The sequence below is a fragment of the Pristis pectinata genome, chromosome 3 (genome assembly GCF_009764475.1).
Source record: "Pristis pectinata isolate sPriPec2 chromosome 3, sPriPec2.1.pri, whole genome shotgun sequence".
In the NCBI taxonomy this organism is placed as follows: Eukaryota; Metazoa; Chordata; class Chondrichthyes; order Rhinopristiformes; family Pristidae; genus Pristis; species Pristis pectinata.
In genome coordinates this window covers 110397572-110415935 of record NC_067407.1, presented here as the reverse complement: position 1 = coordinate 110415935, position 18364 = coordinate 110397572, and the positions used below count along the sequence as shown (strand labels likewise).

General features: G+C 40.7%; 1 protein-coding gene across 1 annotated transcript in view; it reads left to right on the top strand.

Annotated features, from left to right (window-relative positions):
* The window catches only part of gpatch2 (G patch domain containing 2), a 210538-nt gene that overhangs the window by 152385 nt on the left and 39789 nt on the right, over positions 1–18364 (top strand). Inside the window, exons 6-8 of the mRNA XM_052011432.1 lie at positions 189–256; positions 7041–7080; positions 9187–9257. Of these exons, the coding sequence (XP_051867392.1) occupies positions 189–256; positions 7041–7080; positions 9187–9257 (179 nt within the window). The remainder of the gene's footprint in view (positions 1–188; positions 257–7040; positions 7081–9186; positions 9258–18364) is intronic.

Sequence of the window (18364 nt, the reverse complement as noted above, 5' to 3'; positions counted from 1 at the left end):
CTTTAGACCAATTCAGAAGAAGCCACGGTGCACTATAGTTCTGTAGTTTGAGTCACTGCTGCGCTTCTCATTACCAGAATAAATGTTCACCTCTGTAGCTAGGAAGTAGTCTCTCCACAGGTGATCTTAGATTCTCTATGCTCAGTGTACATCATGGACTCTTCTCAGCAATTTGTTTCTTTTTCCAGATTAATGACCCTGAGCCTGGCAGTAATGAGAGTCTTGTCCAGTTTTCCCAGGAACCCCATCACCAGGAGTGAGTATAATTTACATCATTGATTCCTCATCATTACCAATGCCCCATTATTATTTATTATTCTTCCTCTTTTGTGACCAACATCCAGAAGTGTATTACTATTATCTACTTCAATTGTAAGCAAAGCATTACATACATGAAAGGGAAGCTCTGGTCTTCTTGTCGATATGCAGCTGTTTGGTTTCTCATTATGAAATTAAGTGTATATTTAAATAAGTAATTATGAATTTGGTCAAGAAAGAAAACTGCGTGGAAAAGTAAAAAAAAATGGAAGTCTGAAATAAAAGTAGAAAATGTTGGAGTTGTGTTGCAGCCTGCCTGACCTACAGAGTATCTCCAGCGTTTTCTGTTTACAAAAACAGCTAAATTATACAGAAAGGCATTATGAGCACTATCCATATAATCAGGAGTCACAGCAATCTTAAACAAGTGCTTAAATTTATTTTTCCTTGGGGCCAATGAAAAATAAAACTCAAAGGGAAAGCAAGTTACAGATTGAGATATACAGTGCTTCCACTATGCAAAAATCAACTTTGGAATCATGCGATTTAGTCACTTAGACTATTCCCCCAATACCTTCCAAATCCATGACCTCTACGATCAAGAAGTACAGAAGCCACAGGTGCAGGGGAACATATTTCCAGATTGCACAATATCTTGACTTGGAAATGCTCTGTTGGGTCCAAAGTCCAGAATTCCCTCCCCAACAGCACTGTGGGAATACAGTCGCCAAACGGAATACAGCAGTTCAATGATGTAAGTCGCCATCGCCTTAAAGAGCAATTAGAAATGAACAGTAAGTTCTGACCTTGCAAACGATGCCCAGATCTTGTAAGTTGAAAAAGTAAATAATTTCGAAGATTCATATCACCTTGAGTAATAATTTCTCCTCAGTCCTAAATGATAAACTGAAGTAAAAGAATAAGAAGCTGGAAACATACAACAGGTTAGGCAGCATCTGTGGAAAAAGAAACAGAGTTGGCATTTCTGGTCAAAGCCCCTTCATCAAATCTGGGAAAGAGAGAAAGCATATAAGTTTTGAGTTACAAAGAAGGTGGGAGAGGGTTAGGAATAAAGGCTAAGATTGCTGTGGTGATAAACTGCTGCTGAAGTTATCTGGTCGATCAGTTAATGAGGGAAAATGTGAACAAAGGAACGTAAAAGCTGTGAAATGATGAACTGTAAGAAATACCCAGCAGGTCAGGCTGTTCTAATGAAGAGAGAAAAACTGACAGCGATATTACAGACAGATGGCCAACAGCAGAACTGGCCAGTTCTGAAAGAAGCAGAGATAACAAGTTATCTGAAGTTGCCAAATTCAATATTGAGTCCAAAAGGCTGCAATGAGTGTAGTGAAGATTCACCAGATTGGTTCCAGGGATGACAGGTTTGTGGCATGAGGATAGAGTGCAGGACTGCATACTCTGGAGGTTAGAAGAGTGAGAGGAGATACCATTGAAATGTACGTACACAGTTCTCATTGGATTTGACAGGCTGGATGCAAGGAGGAGGTTTCCCCTCGCTGAGGAGTCTGGGATTAGGGGGTGCAGTCTTAGAATAAGGAATGAGTTGTTGATGACCAAGATGAGGAGAAATGTCTTCACCTCATGGGTGAAACACCTTTGGAATTCTCTGCCCCAGAGTGTGGGGGTGGGGGTCAGTCATTGAGTTCATTCAAAGCAGCAGAGATTGATAGAATTTTGGATACAGAGACAATCCAGGGGTACAGGTCTAGTGCAGGAAAACAGCACTGAGGTAGAAGATCAGCCATGATCTTGATGAATGGCAGAGCAAGTTCAAATGGCCTCCTCTGGCTCCCAACTGTGAAGAAGGTTGTCTAAGGTTACAACTGGATCTAGATCAACTGGGGAAGTGGGCCAAGGAATGGGAAATGGAATTTAATTCAATAAAATGTGAAGTGAAGTATTTTGGGAAATTAAACCAAGACAGGACATACACATTGAATGGCAGGGCCCTGGGGATTGCTGTAGAACAGAGAGACCAAGGGGTACAAGTATGTAGTTCCCTGAAAGTGGCAACACAGGTAGACAGGATGGTGAAGAGCACATGGCATGCTTGCCTTCATCGGTCAGGGCATTGAATACTAGAGTTGGGACGTCATGTTACAGTCTTTGGTGAGACTGCACTTGGAGTATTGTGTGTATTTCTCGTCGCCATGCTACAGAAAGGATGTGATTAAGCTAGAGAGGATGCAGAAAAGATTCACAAGGATGTTGCCAGGAATAGAGGGCTTGAGTATAAGGAGAGGCTGGATAGGCTGGGACTGTTTTCCCTGGACCGAAGGAGGCTGAGGGATGACCTTATAGAAGTTTATTAAATCCTGAGGAACATAGATAAGGTGGATAGTCACAGTCTTTTTCCTAGGGTAGAGGAGTCTAAAATTAGAGGGAATAAGTTTGAGGTGAGACGGGATAGATCTAAAAGGGACCTGAGGGGCAAATTTTTCACAGATATGGAACGAGCTGCCAGAGTTAGTGGCAGAGTTGGGTACAGTTACCATGTTTAAAAGACATTTGGACAGGTGCACAGATAGAACATAGAACAGCAGAACAAAGGAACAGGCCCTTCTGCCCACGATGTTGTGGCGAACTAACTAAATTAGTATCCAAATCCCAACTAAGCTAATCCCTTCTGCCTACACAATGTCCATATCCTACCATTTCCCTCACATTTATGTGCCTTTCAAAGATCCTCTTGAACGCTCCTATTGTATTTGCCTCCACCACCAATCCTGGCAGCGCATTCCAGGCACTCATCACTCTCTGTGTAAAAAAAAGAATTTGCCCCGCACTCTCCTTTGAACTTACCCCCCCCCCCCCCATCTTAAATGCATGCCCACTGGTATTAGACGTTTCAACCCTTGGAAAAAGAGATACTGGTTGTCTACTCTATCCATGCCTCTCATAATCTTATAAACCTTTGTCAGATCTCCCCTCAGCCTCCACTGCTGCAGAGAAAACGACCCAAGTTTGTCCTTCCCCTCATTATAGCACGTGCCCTCTAATCCGGGCAGCATCCTGGTAAACCTCTTCTGCACCCTCTCCAAAGCCTTGACATACTCCCTATAATGGGGCAACCAGAATTGAATGCAATACACCAGATGCAGCCTAACTCGAGTTTTATAAAGCTGCAGCATGAATTCCTGGCTCTTGAACTCAGTGCCTCAACTAATAAGACAAGCAGTAACTCTGCAGTAACTTCCCTACCACTGACGTGAGACTCACCAGTCTATAGGTTCCAGGATTATCCCTGTTTCCCTTCTGAAATAATGGAACGACATTAGCCACTCGCAAGTCCTCTGGGACCTCATTTGTGGCTAGAGAGGACACAAAGATATTGGTCAAAGCCCCAGCAATCTTATTTCTTTCGTCTCTCAATAACCTGGGGTATATTCCATCAGACCCTGGGGACTTATCCACCTTAATCTTCTTTAAGAGACCCAAGACTACCTCCTTCTTTACCTCAAAATGCCCTAGCAAATTAGCATGCTCCGCACTGATCTCCCCATCCTCTACATCCTTCTTGGTAAATACTGATGCAAAGTACTCATTTAGGACCTCACCCACATCCTCTGCCTCCAAGCACATGTTCCCTCCTTTATCCTTGAATTGTCCTACCCACTCCCTAGTTATCCTCTTTCTCTTGATGTATGTATAGAATGCCTTGGGATTCTCTTTAATCCTACTTGCCAAGGACTTTTCATGGCCCCTCCTGGCTTTCCTGATCCCCTTCTTGAGTTCTTTTTTGGCTTCTTTATAATCCTCAAGGGCTCTGTTTGATCTAAGCTTCCTAAGCCCTACATATGCTCCCTTTTTCTTCTTGACTAAATTCACCACCTCTCTTGACGTCCAAGGTTCCCTGACCTTGCCACCCTTGTCTTTCCTTCTTACTGGAACATACCTGTCCTGTACTTTGCGCAGTCAGTCTTTATACACCCTCCACATGTCAGATATGGACTTGCCCAAAAACAGCTGTTTCCAATTAACTCTCCCTAGTTCCTGCCTGATGGTTTTGTAATTTGCCCTGCTCCAATTTAATAGTCTCCTGCAAGGTTTAGCAAGATATGAGCCACGCACAGGCAAATTGGACTAGCTCAGGGAGGCACCTTGGTTGGCATGGATGAATTTGGCTGAAAAGCCTGTTTCCATGCTATATGACCATGCCCAGAGAAAAAGTGAGGTGTAGTTCCTCAAGCTTATATTGGACTTCACTATAACAGTACAAGAGGCACAGACCAATAGGTCAGAGTAGGAGTGGAATGTAGAATTAAAGTGGCAGATAACAGAAAGCTCAGGGTCATCCCTGCTCTCTGAATGCTGGTTCTCCACAAAGCCATTACCCAGTCTGTGTTTAGATTCTCTAGCGTTGAGGAGTTTGCAGTACAGATGAATCACTGATTCTCCTGGAAGGATTGTCTGGATGCCTGGATGGTGGGCAGGGAAGAGGTAAAAGGACAGGTGTTGTTGCATTTTCTGCTACTGCATTAGAAAATGTTGTTAAAAGGGTAATAGTTAGTGGAGATAGAAGGGTAGACTCGGAAATCATGAAGAGAACAGTGCCTTCAGAATGCTGAAAGAAGAGCAGAGAGGAAGATTTGTAAGCCTTCGCTTTGAGACTATTTGACTTGTAGGCTCCCCTTTGATCAGGGGAATTCCTTGACCAGGGGAATTATCCTCACAGCATCCATCCTGTTAAGCCCTTCAAGAATTCCGTCTGTTGTTGTTGCTTGTCTACCACTGTATCTAGCTCCCAATCAACCCAAGACAATTTTTCCTCATACCTATGTAGTTAGCTATTTTTCCTGAAAAAAATATCTAAGATACTAACTCAACACAAAACCTTGTCATTACTTCTTTAAGTATAGGCTCCTTTCCCAAGGGTTATTGATTAACTATGCTATATTGTGCAATATAAGATTAGAAATTTAAAATAGATTGTTTCTGTACATCAGTGAAACCCGACACAGATTGGGCGACCGCTTCGTCGAGCACCTTCAATCCGTGCGCCGCAACAGCAAGGACCTCCCGGTGGCCATCCACTTCAATTCCACATGCCACTCCCATACTGACATGTCTACCCATGGCCTCCTCTACTGCCATATTTTGGCCAGACGCAGGTTGGAGGAACAACACCTTATATTGTGCCTTAGGAATCTCCAGCCTGATGGCCTCAACATCAATTTCTCTAACTTCCGGTAACCCCACCCCTTCTTTTTGTTCCCACCCACTCCTTTGTCTTCCCTTATTCCTGTGGCTCCGTTCCCCCACCTTGATGACTTGTCCATCTCCTCTCCTCCCCTCCTCCATCTTTTATTCCATGGTCCACTGCCCTCTCCTACCGTTTTCCTTCTTCTCCAGCCCTTTGCATCTTCTACTTATCACCTCCCAGCTTATTACATCTTCACCCCCTCACCCAGCCACCTCCCTTCCCCCTCTCACCTGGACTCGCCTATCACCTGCCTGCATGTGCTCCTCCCCCTCCCCCACCTTCTTAGTCTGGCTTCTGCCCTCTTCCTTCCCATTCCTGATGAAGGGTCTCAGCCCAAAACGTCGACTGTTTATTTCCCTCCATGGATGTTGCCTGGCCTGCTGAGTTCCTCCAGCACTTTTTGTGTATTGCTCCAGATTCCAGAATCTGCAGAATTTCTTGTGTCTACAGATTGTTTTGTAGTCGGTTGCTTGACATGCTGATCTAGAAAACTACCTTGAATATATTCCTTGTTCACCACACTTATTACTACAAATAACTAAATGAAAATCAAGTTTCATTTTAATTGCTATATATTAACCATGTTACATGGCTCTCTCATTTCCATTTTTAAGTTCTGCCTGACATTTCAAACTGTTGTTAAAGAGCCTTTAAGCTACACCCCCCCAAGAATGCAATCCATAAATGTTAAGTCAAATAAACAATGTTAGTGGTTTGATTTAAGTTATTGAAAGTATTATCAACATATATAATACTTAACGAGTCAAGGTCACCAATGGCCACCATTGTCTACAAATTCCATGCTTAGGCATTGGCATTATTCAATTTCTTACTTTTTTTTAATTAGAACAGAATATTTCTATGTACTTCTCACGTTCAATTGAATGTGGGAGGCATAATAGTTTTTAAAAAAGAATTGAATCAATAATTTAAAAAGAAACAAGTGTGGGAGTATGAGGAAAGGGTCAGAGAAAGGACCAGGTTGATAGCTTCTTTAGAGAGCCAGCACAAAGCAAGGGACCCAAATGATGTTTCTCTGGGTGACAGAGTACAGTTTCCCCAGGGATTTCCTAATCCACTGCTCTTAACATCTGTGAAAATGTTCTTCCACCACATATTTCACCAATGTGTTTTGAAGTTTTGACAAACAGTGGTAAGAACCTATGCTACACTGGCCAGCGTATGATTATAAGTTGGTGCTTATTGTTAAAGTAAAAATTATGTTTTATGCTCCTGGCATCTAAAGCAAAGAAATAACTGTTTGGGTGTCCTGAAAAGCTATTTAACATGCATTTTTGTAATGTTAAACAACTACCTTTGCCATGGAAATTTTCAAGCTGACTGCTTGTTTGCACTCAAATCATAAAAAGAGTTAGTAAGGACTCTTAAATGTCCCATAAAATGTACCATTAAATAACAGAATATAACAGTATAGCCTGAGGTAACACTATTGCAGTGGTTGTTTAATGGCCAAAATGCACGTACAGGACTGCCATGTGATAGCACGTGCTCATAATAATATGTGTTACTAAAATCTATCCCTTTTCTCCCACAGTCTTTGGTTTTGCCCTACAGCCGGTGAGGATCACAGCCAGGTAAAAATACTGTCACCAGGAACTATTAACACAATCATATGCAGGGATCTGGTTCTAGTTTATTCTAAACCATATGTTAAGACACTAATTGGCTGCCATAAAACACCCCATCTTCTTATCAACTATAAAAACAGCCTGTAATCAGCTTTCAACAACCCAACAGGATAGAATAGATTTATTGACATAACTGTGACACTTTGTTTAAGACATTCATGAAAATATTGGTTCTTTATGAAAGTAAAAGCCTGTCTTGGTTTAATTAGCCTAAGTTATGGAAATGATTTGACTTGCATTTTTCTCGAAGTGGAAAATACAATATTTCTGTGTGTCACTGGGACTTAAATTGTCTGAAAGTCAAATATAAAGTTTTTTTTTAAATCCTGGTAAAGCCTTTGAAGGTTATCTTTGTCCCCACTTTGCAGCTTAACAAGCTAATTGGGAATAATTGTAAAATAAAAAGTGCTGAAGATTACACTTTAGTTATTTTGAAATTGCTGAACAAAGATCTCAATGGGTCAGAAGCTAATGGAATGCTTGGCTGGATGAGTGCAGCCCCAACTACAGCAAAGAAGTTTGGAATCATCCAGGACAAAGCATCATGTTTAATTGTCATAAAATGGAAAATGGTGAAATTACTCAGCAAGTTGAGCAGAATCTGTGGAAAGGGTTAATGTTTCATGATTTTGATGAAAGCTTATCAACCTGAAACGTTAGCACTTTTTCTCTGTCCCTAGATGCTGTCTGATCTGCTGAGTACTTGTAGCATTTTCTGTTATTATTTTAGATTTTAAGCAACCACAGTTTCTTGCTGCTTGATTGTCACTGTGTCTGCCACCCTAAATATTCACCAACAGCAACAAACCGTGGCTGCAATATCTACCATCTACAAAGTGGATTGCAGGAACTCATCAAGAATCCCCCAATAGCTTCTCCTAAATCCACAAACTTAACTTGGAGAAATAAGGCCAACAAGATTCTGGGAATGACATTACCTGCAGCTTTCCCTTGAAATAGTGCACTGTCCTGAAATGAAAATAGACCTATGTTATTTTATCACTGCAGGATCTAAATCCTGGAACTCTGAAGCTAACAGCATTGTCAGAGCACCTTCTCAGCAAGAAAAGTGGCTTATTATCCCATTTCTTTAGAGCAATTAGGAGTGGGGAATAAATGCAGGCCTTGCTGATCTTCTGCTCTGACTCCATACTAATCCGGGACTCACCTGTGTAAATGCAGGAGTCCTATTTTTCAGCACTGACATTTCCTGCCTTACTGCCAACCACCCCTCTGCTGCTCCTGTGGACTTCTCATAGTGTTCAGTGAAGCAGCAATGTGTTCCACAGATTTCCAGCACTTAGCTTGGGAAATCCCTTCCTGAACATATTGCCAAGCATAGCAGATCCCATTTACATGAGCCGTGGGATTGGTTCCTGTGATAAAGGTAACTGGTTGTGCTTTTATTATTAATTTCATTTAGTTTTAATGATATTAATTGTTTTTCAATGTGTGGTGTGCTTTTCATTTTTCCAAACGTAAGTATTTTTCTTCATATTTTTACTCTTTTGACAATATTTTTATGAGATCTTCAAAAACATTCAAAAGAAACAATCACAGAGAGGCAAGACCTCCCTGACTGCCAAACTAGTTCTAAGACTCTAGTGAGCTGTCTCCCAAGACAAGATTGAACGACTGTGCAAGATTGAACTACTGTGAAGGGGCATCACTGCAACAGTGTGGAGTGAGGTCAGGTGACCAGGAGTTATTAGGGAAACAAAAGAGCCGAATTCTTGTAACTCTGATTTCTTCTTTCTGTACGATATCTCTTCTATCCCAGAGGGATATTAATGGTGACATTGAAGTTCCATTTCTTTTATCATGAATTAAGGTTGTTTCTTTTTTAATAGTACACTATTTAATGTTTAAAAAGCTGCCTTTTGTAGAAGCAATTACAATGTTGCCTATAAAACAATGGTGACCAATTTTTTGAACAGTTTCATTGGACAGAAAATGATAATTTTTTTGCATGAGTGTCACTGAACAGTATCTCTTCAAGTGATGCACCAATTAGCACAACTCTTCAGCCAGGAAAATATGATCTTTCTTCAGTTTGGTTACCTACAAGAAGTCCATGAAGACAGAACATCCAGAAAAAGCAACAGATTACAAGCACCTAGTGGGTAAGCTCACTGACTTCATTCAATGAAAAGTTGTGTTATGCCATGCTGAACAGATTATTTCTTAGAGCTTGGTGAAGGTGAAGTTATTTAATGTGCATTTAACATTTCTTCCCTATGCAATATTTAAATACGCAATAACAAACTCCTAATATACTGGGAAGTATATTAGCCTGAAAATTGTATTTCAAATTGCAAGTTAAGTATATTTGTAATTGTCATTGAATTATATAGCAAGAAGAAGACAGTTCAGCATTATCATGCCTGTGCTAGCTGTCTACATAATCCCTTGACCAGTATAATTTTGTTCTCAAATATTAAATTACATCATTTAAATGACATAATAACAGGTTCATGGATAGGAAAGACTTCCATAGAACCATACAGCACAAAACAGGCCCTTCGGCCCACCATGTTGTGCCATCCGTCAAACCACCCTCACACTATCTAACCCTTTCCTCCCGCATATCCCTCTATCTCACATTCCTCCATATGCCTATCCAACAAACTCTTGAACCTGTCCAATGTATCTGCCTCCACCACCACCCCAGGCAGTGCATTCCATGCACCAACCACTCTCTGGGTGAAAAACCTCCCCCTGACATCTCCCCTGAACCTCCCACCCATAACCTTAAAGCCATGCCCTCTTGTCTTGAGCATTGGTGCCCTGGGAAGGAGGCACTGACTGTCTACTCTATCTATTCCTCTCAATATTTTATATACCTCTATCATGTCTCCTCTCATCCTCCTCCTTTCCAGTGAATAAAGCCCTAGCACCCTAAGCCTCTCCTCATATTCCATACGCTCTAATCCAGGCAGCATCCTGGTAAATCTCCTCTGCACCCTCTCCAACGCCTCCACATCCTTCCTATAATGCGGCGACCGGAACTGAACACAGTACTCTAAGTGTGGTCTAACTAGAATTTTGTAAAGCTGCATCATCACTTCGCGGCTCTTAAACTCAATCCCATGATTTATGAAAGCTAGCATCCCATAGGCCACCTTAACTGCTCTATCCACCTGTGAGGCAACTTTCAGTGAACTGTGAATATGAACCCCCAGATCCCTCTGCTCCTCTACACTGCCAAGTACCTTGCCATTTACCTTGTACTCTGCCCTGGAGTTTGTCCTTCCAAAGTGTACCACCTCACACTTCTCCGGATTGAACTCCATCTGCCACTTGTCAGCCCAGCTCTGCATCCTATCAATATCCCTCTGTAAGCTCCAACAGCCCTCCACACTATCCACAACACCACCGATCTTAGTGTCATCTGCAAACTTACTAACCCAGCCTTCCACCCCCTCATCTAAGTCATCTATAAATATCACAAAAGGTAGAGGTCCCAGAACCGATCCCTGCGGGACACCACTAGTCACTGCCCTCCAATCTGAGGGCACTCCCTCCACTACAACCCCCTGCTTTCTACAGGCAAGCCAATTCCTAATCCACACAGCCAAGCTTCCCTGGATCCCTTGGCCTCTGACCTTCTGAAGGAAGATGGGACAAATGCAGGCAAATGGGACTAGCTCAGGAAGGCACCTTGGTTGGCATGGATGGGTTGGGCCAAAGGCTTTTTTCCATGCTGTATAAATCTATGACTCTATTTATTGATCCTTGTTTTATAAACTGGTGTGAATTCTACTTTCATCACTGTTTCTAGTGGGGCAATCTATTTCCCAAGCAATTCTCGTTTTCAATAAACAAAGCTTCTTCTGAATCTTGAGTCCCTATTCCTCCTCCTTGATATGCTGCTCTTAGGCAACATTATCTGCGGAAACAGAGTCACCTTTCACACATCAGCTGCAGACACCCACCCATTTCCTTGCTACCTGTCTTGCTTCCATCATTGTCTCTGTGCTACTGGATCTGGCTCACTGCCCAAACTTACTACCTGCAATGCCCAGGCACCTGCACTGAACTGATCTAAAATGTTGACTAGTTCTTGACCCTCCACACCCAAGGGTCTTCCCGCAAAGTGGATCAGGCAGGGTATGGCAGTTAGGCATCAGGCAATGGATCCCAAACCCTGGACACCCTGATAGACTATTGACTAAACAAGAATACACAAAAAGCCAGAGGAACTCAGTGCGTCAGGCGACATCTACGGAGCAAAAAGGACAGTTAATGTTTCAGGTTGAGACCCTTCATCTGAGTCCTGATGCTGCCTGACCTTCCGGGTTCCTCCAGCTTTTTGTGTGTTGCTCCAGATTCCACCATCTGCAGTCTCTTATGTCTCCATAATGATTAAACAGTTCTGAATAAACAGTTCAAACTAGTTTGAATAATTTAAAATTTTAAATATTATTTGTAAAAACAAGAAACAATTCAAACACCTTAAAGACCTAGAAATTAAAGTTGAAGTAAAATAAAGCAAAATAACCACGTATCTGGGATCACACTGAAGGTGAGGGTCAGTAGTGAGCCCAGCAATGGATTGGAGCTCAGATGTGCTGCAGTTTGTCCTCCAGCTGGTCTTTAGACTTCTGCATTGCCATGTGCAGGTACAGAGATAAGAGACAAGCTGACCATCAAGGAGAGCATTGCTGGTAGTTCTCCATCCAGCCAGCCATGTGTGAGCACAGTCCAGCCCCTTACTTTTCTGGTATGATCAGTCAAAACTTCTTCCAGATAAACATTTTCCCAGATTGTACTTACCTTCAGTCTTCAGAAGAAGAAACCAGCTCTCTGCCACCCACTCTATATTGTCTTCTGATTAGACTTAGACACACTAGTTTCTGGCTCAGTAGCAACAGGGCTAACAAAGTGACTGCTGCCTCTGAAGACCGTCCCAATGTTCTTCAATGTTCAAAGAGCCAAATAAATGCTTTTATTTTTGGTTACTGTTTTGATGATGATCTTAAATTAGCCTCTAGTCACTGGCTCACTGGCCACTGGAAGCAGTTTTTTCTTATTAATCTTATCTTATAACCCCCCATAATTTTGAATAATTCTATCTGCTCTTCTAATGAAAAGCCCTGGCCCAGTTTCTCAGATTTTTACTTGCAACTGACACCTGTCTCCTTTGTTTCTAAATAATTTATTTTACACCTTTTCCCTGGCCTTGGCAGCCTTCCTCAAGAATGTTGGTTAAAATGGGAGACAATCAATAATCCATCCTATGTGGCACCTAATCATAATGCATTTTGAAAATCTATAAACACAGCTTTCATTGCATTTACTTTATCACTACACTCTTAATCTTCAGAGGGCTCTATTAAATTTGTCAGATACAGTTTTCATTTTACAAATTGAATCTGCCTGGCCTTGATTAGCATGTTTCTCTTGGTGATTCCTGAGATGCAGGATTTTCCTAGGTGGAGAGGCTGAATACATTGAGCCATACTGCCTAAAGTTTAGAAGAATGAAAAGTGATCTTATCAAAGTGTATACAATTCTTATGGAACTTAGCAGGGTAGTGATTTTCACTAGCTGGGGTGTCTAGAGCCAGGGGTCACAGTCTCAGTATAATTGATCGGCCATTCAGGAATGAGTTGAGAAGAAATTCCTTCATCCTGAAGTTTATGAATCTTTGGAATTCTCTATCCAAGAGAACTCTGGAGCCCATTTTCAAGACCAAGAACAATAAGGTTTTTGGATATTAAGGGAATCGAGGGATATTGGGTCAACGGAAAAAAGTGGCATTCAGGTTAGTCAACCATGATCTTATTGAATGGTGAAGCAGGCATGAGGGGCCAAATGGCCTTCTCTGATCTCTTATGCTCTTATTACATTATGACTTCTCTCTTTTATCCTATTGTGAAAAGAGGTGTTTTGCTGTCAACCTTCCATTTCTTTTAGGTCATTAATAAATAGAACATAAAACAGTACAGCACAGGAACAGACCCTTCTGCTCACGTGTCTGTGTCAACCATGCCAATTTTAACTTATTCCATCTGCCTACAAATGGTTTATGACCTCCATTCCTTACCTGTTCATGTGTCTGTCTAAAATGCTTCTCAAACATTACTATCTGCTTTTAACACTTCCCCTGGAGGCCCTTTCTAGGCACCCACGTCTCGCTGGGTAAAAAAGAAACACTTGTGTCGTAAATCTCCTTTAAACTTTCCCCCTCACCTTAAAGTTATGCCCTCTAGTATTTGACATTTCCACCCTTCTGAATATGCTTCCTTTGATAAATTAATGCTTGAAAGTGTTCATTTGGAATCACTACTACATCTTCTGACTCCATAGCATTTCATGATGGGTGCCATCAGTGCAGACCCTTTCCCTCCATTTTGCTTTCAGTACAATGACCTTGTCGTACACCTATCATGTCCTGTTGCTCCAGTGACTCTTGTACTTTTTCATTTTTGTTTCCAATATTCTCCGGTGGAACTGAGGCAGGTATTGGGTTCACGGGACCGCTCAGCACCAGTCTGCTCCTAAGTGCCACATGACCTGCAGGATTTGCTTTCATTGCACAGCACATGTTCCAACTCTGAAAGAAGCTCACTGGCAGTGGCATAGCTCTGTCACTCATGCTGGAATATTATAAGGAGAGGTTGCATTGACTAGGACTTTATTCCCTGGAATGTAAAAGATTGAAGGGTGACCTGAGACAGGTACATAAGATCATGAAGGGCATAGACAGGGTGAAAACACATACTTTTTCCCCCGGGGAGGGTGTGCTAAAAACAAGAAGGCATTGGTTTAAGATCAGAAGCAAGAGATTTAAAAGGGACATCGGGGCAGCTTCTTCATGCAAAGGGTGGTGCCTATTTTAATGAGCTGCCAGAAAGGTTGGGGTGGGCACATTAGCAAATTTAAAATCCAAATGGAAAAGTATGTGGATAGGAGAGGTTTTGAGGGCTATGGGCCTAATGCAGGCAGATGGGACTATCTCACTGGCCAACACAGTCGGCATGGATGAGTTGGGGTAAAGGGCCTGTTTCCATGCTGAATGACTGTGTGGGTTTTCTCCTTCATCCAAAGATTCTTAAGGCTAATTGATCCTTAACTACATTTATTGTTATATTACTTACTAATCCTTTACTATTTCCCTTTTTATCTGCCTTTCAACCTTGATTTCATTAGCATTTCTAATCTTTTGTTACTTCCCCTTTGTTTTTTTTTAAATTCAGGTTGATTTCCTTTTATACTGTTAATCCTCAAGGTGTCATTGCTTTCTTTAAGTCCTATTTCACTTTTCCTACCCTGCTGGGGAACATCCCAAAAATATGCTGATCGGTAAATTGGTAAATCTGTAAATTGTCCGTGCTGTGCAGGTGAGTGGTAGAATCTGGGGCTAGCTGATGGGAATGTGCGAAAAATAGAATATGGGGAAATTTAGTGGGAAATGAGATTGATCTGTGAGCCAGCATGGGCTTGATGGGTTGAACTGCCCTCCTTTTGTTGTGAGGAAAAATGTAAATTTTACATTCTCAACCACAGCTGTCCCTGCTGATTCACTCTCATCTATTATTGGGAGGATTAATATTGAGGCTATAGTTTTCCTTCCTGTGAGGAAATAAAATAATATAAGCTAGTTAATATGATTATTTTGTTCCTTATTGAACTTTCTCAGTTGGAAGGACTGAAACCAAATCAGATTGCATAATGGAATCCACCAAACCTTTTCCTGCAGCTGGCAACTGCAGATCAATGATCAGATTATCGGGATTCACTGATTGCCACCTAAATATCTGCTTGGTATGTGGAAGTTGCTGTTCAAGATTAAGGATGAAAAATTCTGAGTCATTGTTATCCATGCACAGTTTATTCATTTCCTGCTAACAGCAGGTTTATGCTAATTATTGTTTATATTTTACTGTATTTAGCCTAGATTTTTAGCCATTTGGTATTTGAATTTTTACTCCACTTATTTTATCACATTCATGTTCTCAAGGCCATTCACATGGCTGAACCTCCCTTATATTGCAGCACAGGAATGCAGGACAATCATGAACTCAAGCCTTTTGTGCCATTCAACTAAATCATGATTGAAGTATACAATGTAATTTCTACTTAGTGTGGATTATCTGTAGTTGCTTTAACTTTAGATATTACAAATTTTACAAGATTGGGGCATATAAAACTGTTTCCTTTAATTTATGTCAGCAGAAATTTAAGGCACCACCCTTTCAGGATCAGAAAAACTTTGGCAGCTGCCAATTGAGACAGTTGAGGTTCCGTTTTGCGGAGAGAACCTTAATGATTGAGAACATATCAAAAGTTCTTGTTTACTCAAATATGAAAGAGGCTCTGTTTCAAAATTGCTTGTTCCAGTTCATTCTCAGATGACAGTAACAATTAGACAAAGGATTTGAAGACAGAGCACATATCCAATTGGGAATGCATGCTAAAAGAGTTTCATCAGTGTACATGGAGAGATCTTAAAACAAGTGCAGTTCAGTTGCAAATCTCCAGGAAATCTATGTCATGCAAAACAGACCATAAAATGTAAGGGACATTATGGGGGAATAAAACAAATATGCTTTGTATTCATATTATGCAATGACATATCATTGCTTTGTTCATTTAACTGGAATTGTTCTGACAACTATCTCAGGAGAAGAGCTAACCTATTTATTTTAGTCATGTTAATGACTACTCACGTAAAAAATACGTCATCTAAAAACAATAAAGGGTTTTAATGCAGGAATGCAGGACAATCATGAACTCAAGCCTTTTGTGCCATTCAACTAAATCATGACTGAAGTATACAATGTAATTTCTATTTAGTGTGGATTATCTGTAGTTGTTTTAACTTTAGATATTACAAGTTTTACAAGATTGGGGCATATAAAACTGTTTCCTTTAATTTATCTCAGCAGAAATTTAAGGCACCACCCTTTCAGGAACAGAAAAGCTGTGGCAGCTGCCAATTGAGACAGTTGAGGTCCCACAGCACAACTTCAAGACTTAAGTTTATGTTCTGTTCAAACAATTTACATATTTCAGCAATAATTGTAAAAGTTACATTAACAGGTTAACATACAAGTGATGTTTGTAAAGCTAACTGCTTTGGGACCTAAAGTATCATTTTGTCTACTCATATTTTTATTAGATTTTTTTTAGTGGTAAAGAGAGCCAATGTGATAATAATCAGCTTTTAGTACAATGTTAAGGTTTCATGCAATACTCTGTCATGGCTCAGCATATCCATCACAATTTCTTAACATCTAAAATGCAGCTGGATTAAATTTCTGGTGTTTAGTTCATATTGAAGTCATAATTAAATTTCAACTCAAAAGGAATGTAAATTCTGGATTATGGATGATCAATCTGAGTACATCTAAAGATGAGATAGATTCTCAGAGAAGAGCAAATATCATATGGCCAGTAGTTGTCAAAGTTATTGTGGCCATGAGCTTTTACGTATAGTAATCCTTCTGGGCTGGAGCTGGAAATGTTTGCAGTATTCTTATGTGTAAGGAAGGGCACTGAGGATCTCTATTCCAAGAAAGCTCTACGAATTTATTTCTCTCTTGCTGAGTGCAGCAGGTAGAATGAGTACCAAGTTTCTGGATTGCAAACTTTTGTGATTAAAAAATTTATCAACTGCTTGTATCCAAATTGGTGTTTGATCATACAGAGTGTATCATGCAGGCCAGTAGGCAGTATCTTGGTGGTAGTGATGGTGCCTTCATTCTGCAGTGGTACACTGTGTCACCTCCATTTTAGCCAACACAACAAACCAAGGGGTGACCATTGGGCAATAAAATCTACTGACAACATGATTCTTGACTCCTGTGTGCACCCATGGGCAGTAAACATATAAAGGGTTACATATTGTTCAAAATGTGATAGAAAAGACCATTAGGATGTTCCACCAATGACTCTGCTGCATGGGCTGCTCTGAAGGAGCACTGAAGTACTTGGCAGAATGGATATGATGATTCAATGTATACATAACATAACTTTGCAGTCATGAGGGGTCAGCTGTTGACTTAAGCTGGACTGTGTGCCAATGCAGAGTAGCAGGAGGAGTTAGGAAGTGACAAGGTCATCAGCCCTTTGCTGGCCAGGTGACCTATGAACAGTTGATCCAGTTGCATTACCAATAAGCAAAACCCATATTACCTATTCAATAACTCTTTCACTAGCCAGCCCAGCACTTCTTAGCCACATTTCAAAAATAAAAGCCAAGGCAAAATAAATATTTGAAAATGGACAGAACACCAAGGTCACCAGCAGGAAACGTGCAGGGGCGAGTAGATTTGTTATTCCTGAGACGAGTACAATAGATTTGCATTCCATAGAGCCATTACAGTTCTGCCATTCTAATAATCTGTTGGAAGGTGGATTCCTGAAATGCCATGACACCCTGTAAGGCTACATAGGCATATTGGCTAGCATGGTAGTGAGCTGAGCAGAGTAAGGTTCCACTGCAGCATGCAGACAATGGATGATTTCTGTTTTAATAGAAACTGAAACAGTAGTCATCTGACCCACAAGTGTTTACCATTTCCATCCTGGACGGTACAGCTTGTAAATTCTGCACAAAGCTCTGTAAGGTTGATGCTGGACTCTAATGTGCACCTGGACATTAAAAGTGTTCAAAACTGAGTCAATTAAAAAATGTTGGCAGGTCTGCCAAAGTACAATGCATTTCATTATACTTCTCTATAGTTTTCTTCTATAGGCAAACCCATCAGTATTCGACTGAGTCCTCGGCAGTAAAAGCAATGGGTATAAGATTATCACGTATGGTGATCCTCTGTCATTTTCCAAGGGCTATCCAGTTTAGACCCCAAGACTTCAAATTCTGACTTCAAGCTTCTTAGATATTTTCATATGAAAGCTTTAAAAACTCAAATGTATGAGATTTTGCAAACTATTTTCTTGAATTCCATCACATTAACATTATTTCTAGAAGCTTTACACAATGAAAGATTAGAGACATGAATTTCATCCGTTCAAAAAAGGAAGCTTGTGTGAATTGTGTGTTTGCAATGACTTATGCTGTGTCAATCATATATTGGATGTGAATATATTTATTCTGGCAGTATTATGCTACGAAAGCTCTTTAAATTAGCAAAATTATTTTTAAAACATGTTATGGAAACTTAATTTTCTAGAACACAGTTTCATCAGTTTGATGATGTGAACTTTAAGTTTGTTCGACTCTTTATTTTTTGATCTGTCGGGCTGTAATCCTGGCTGGCTT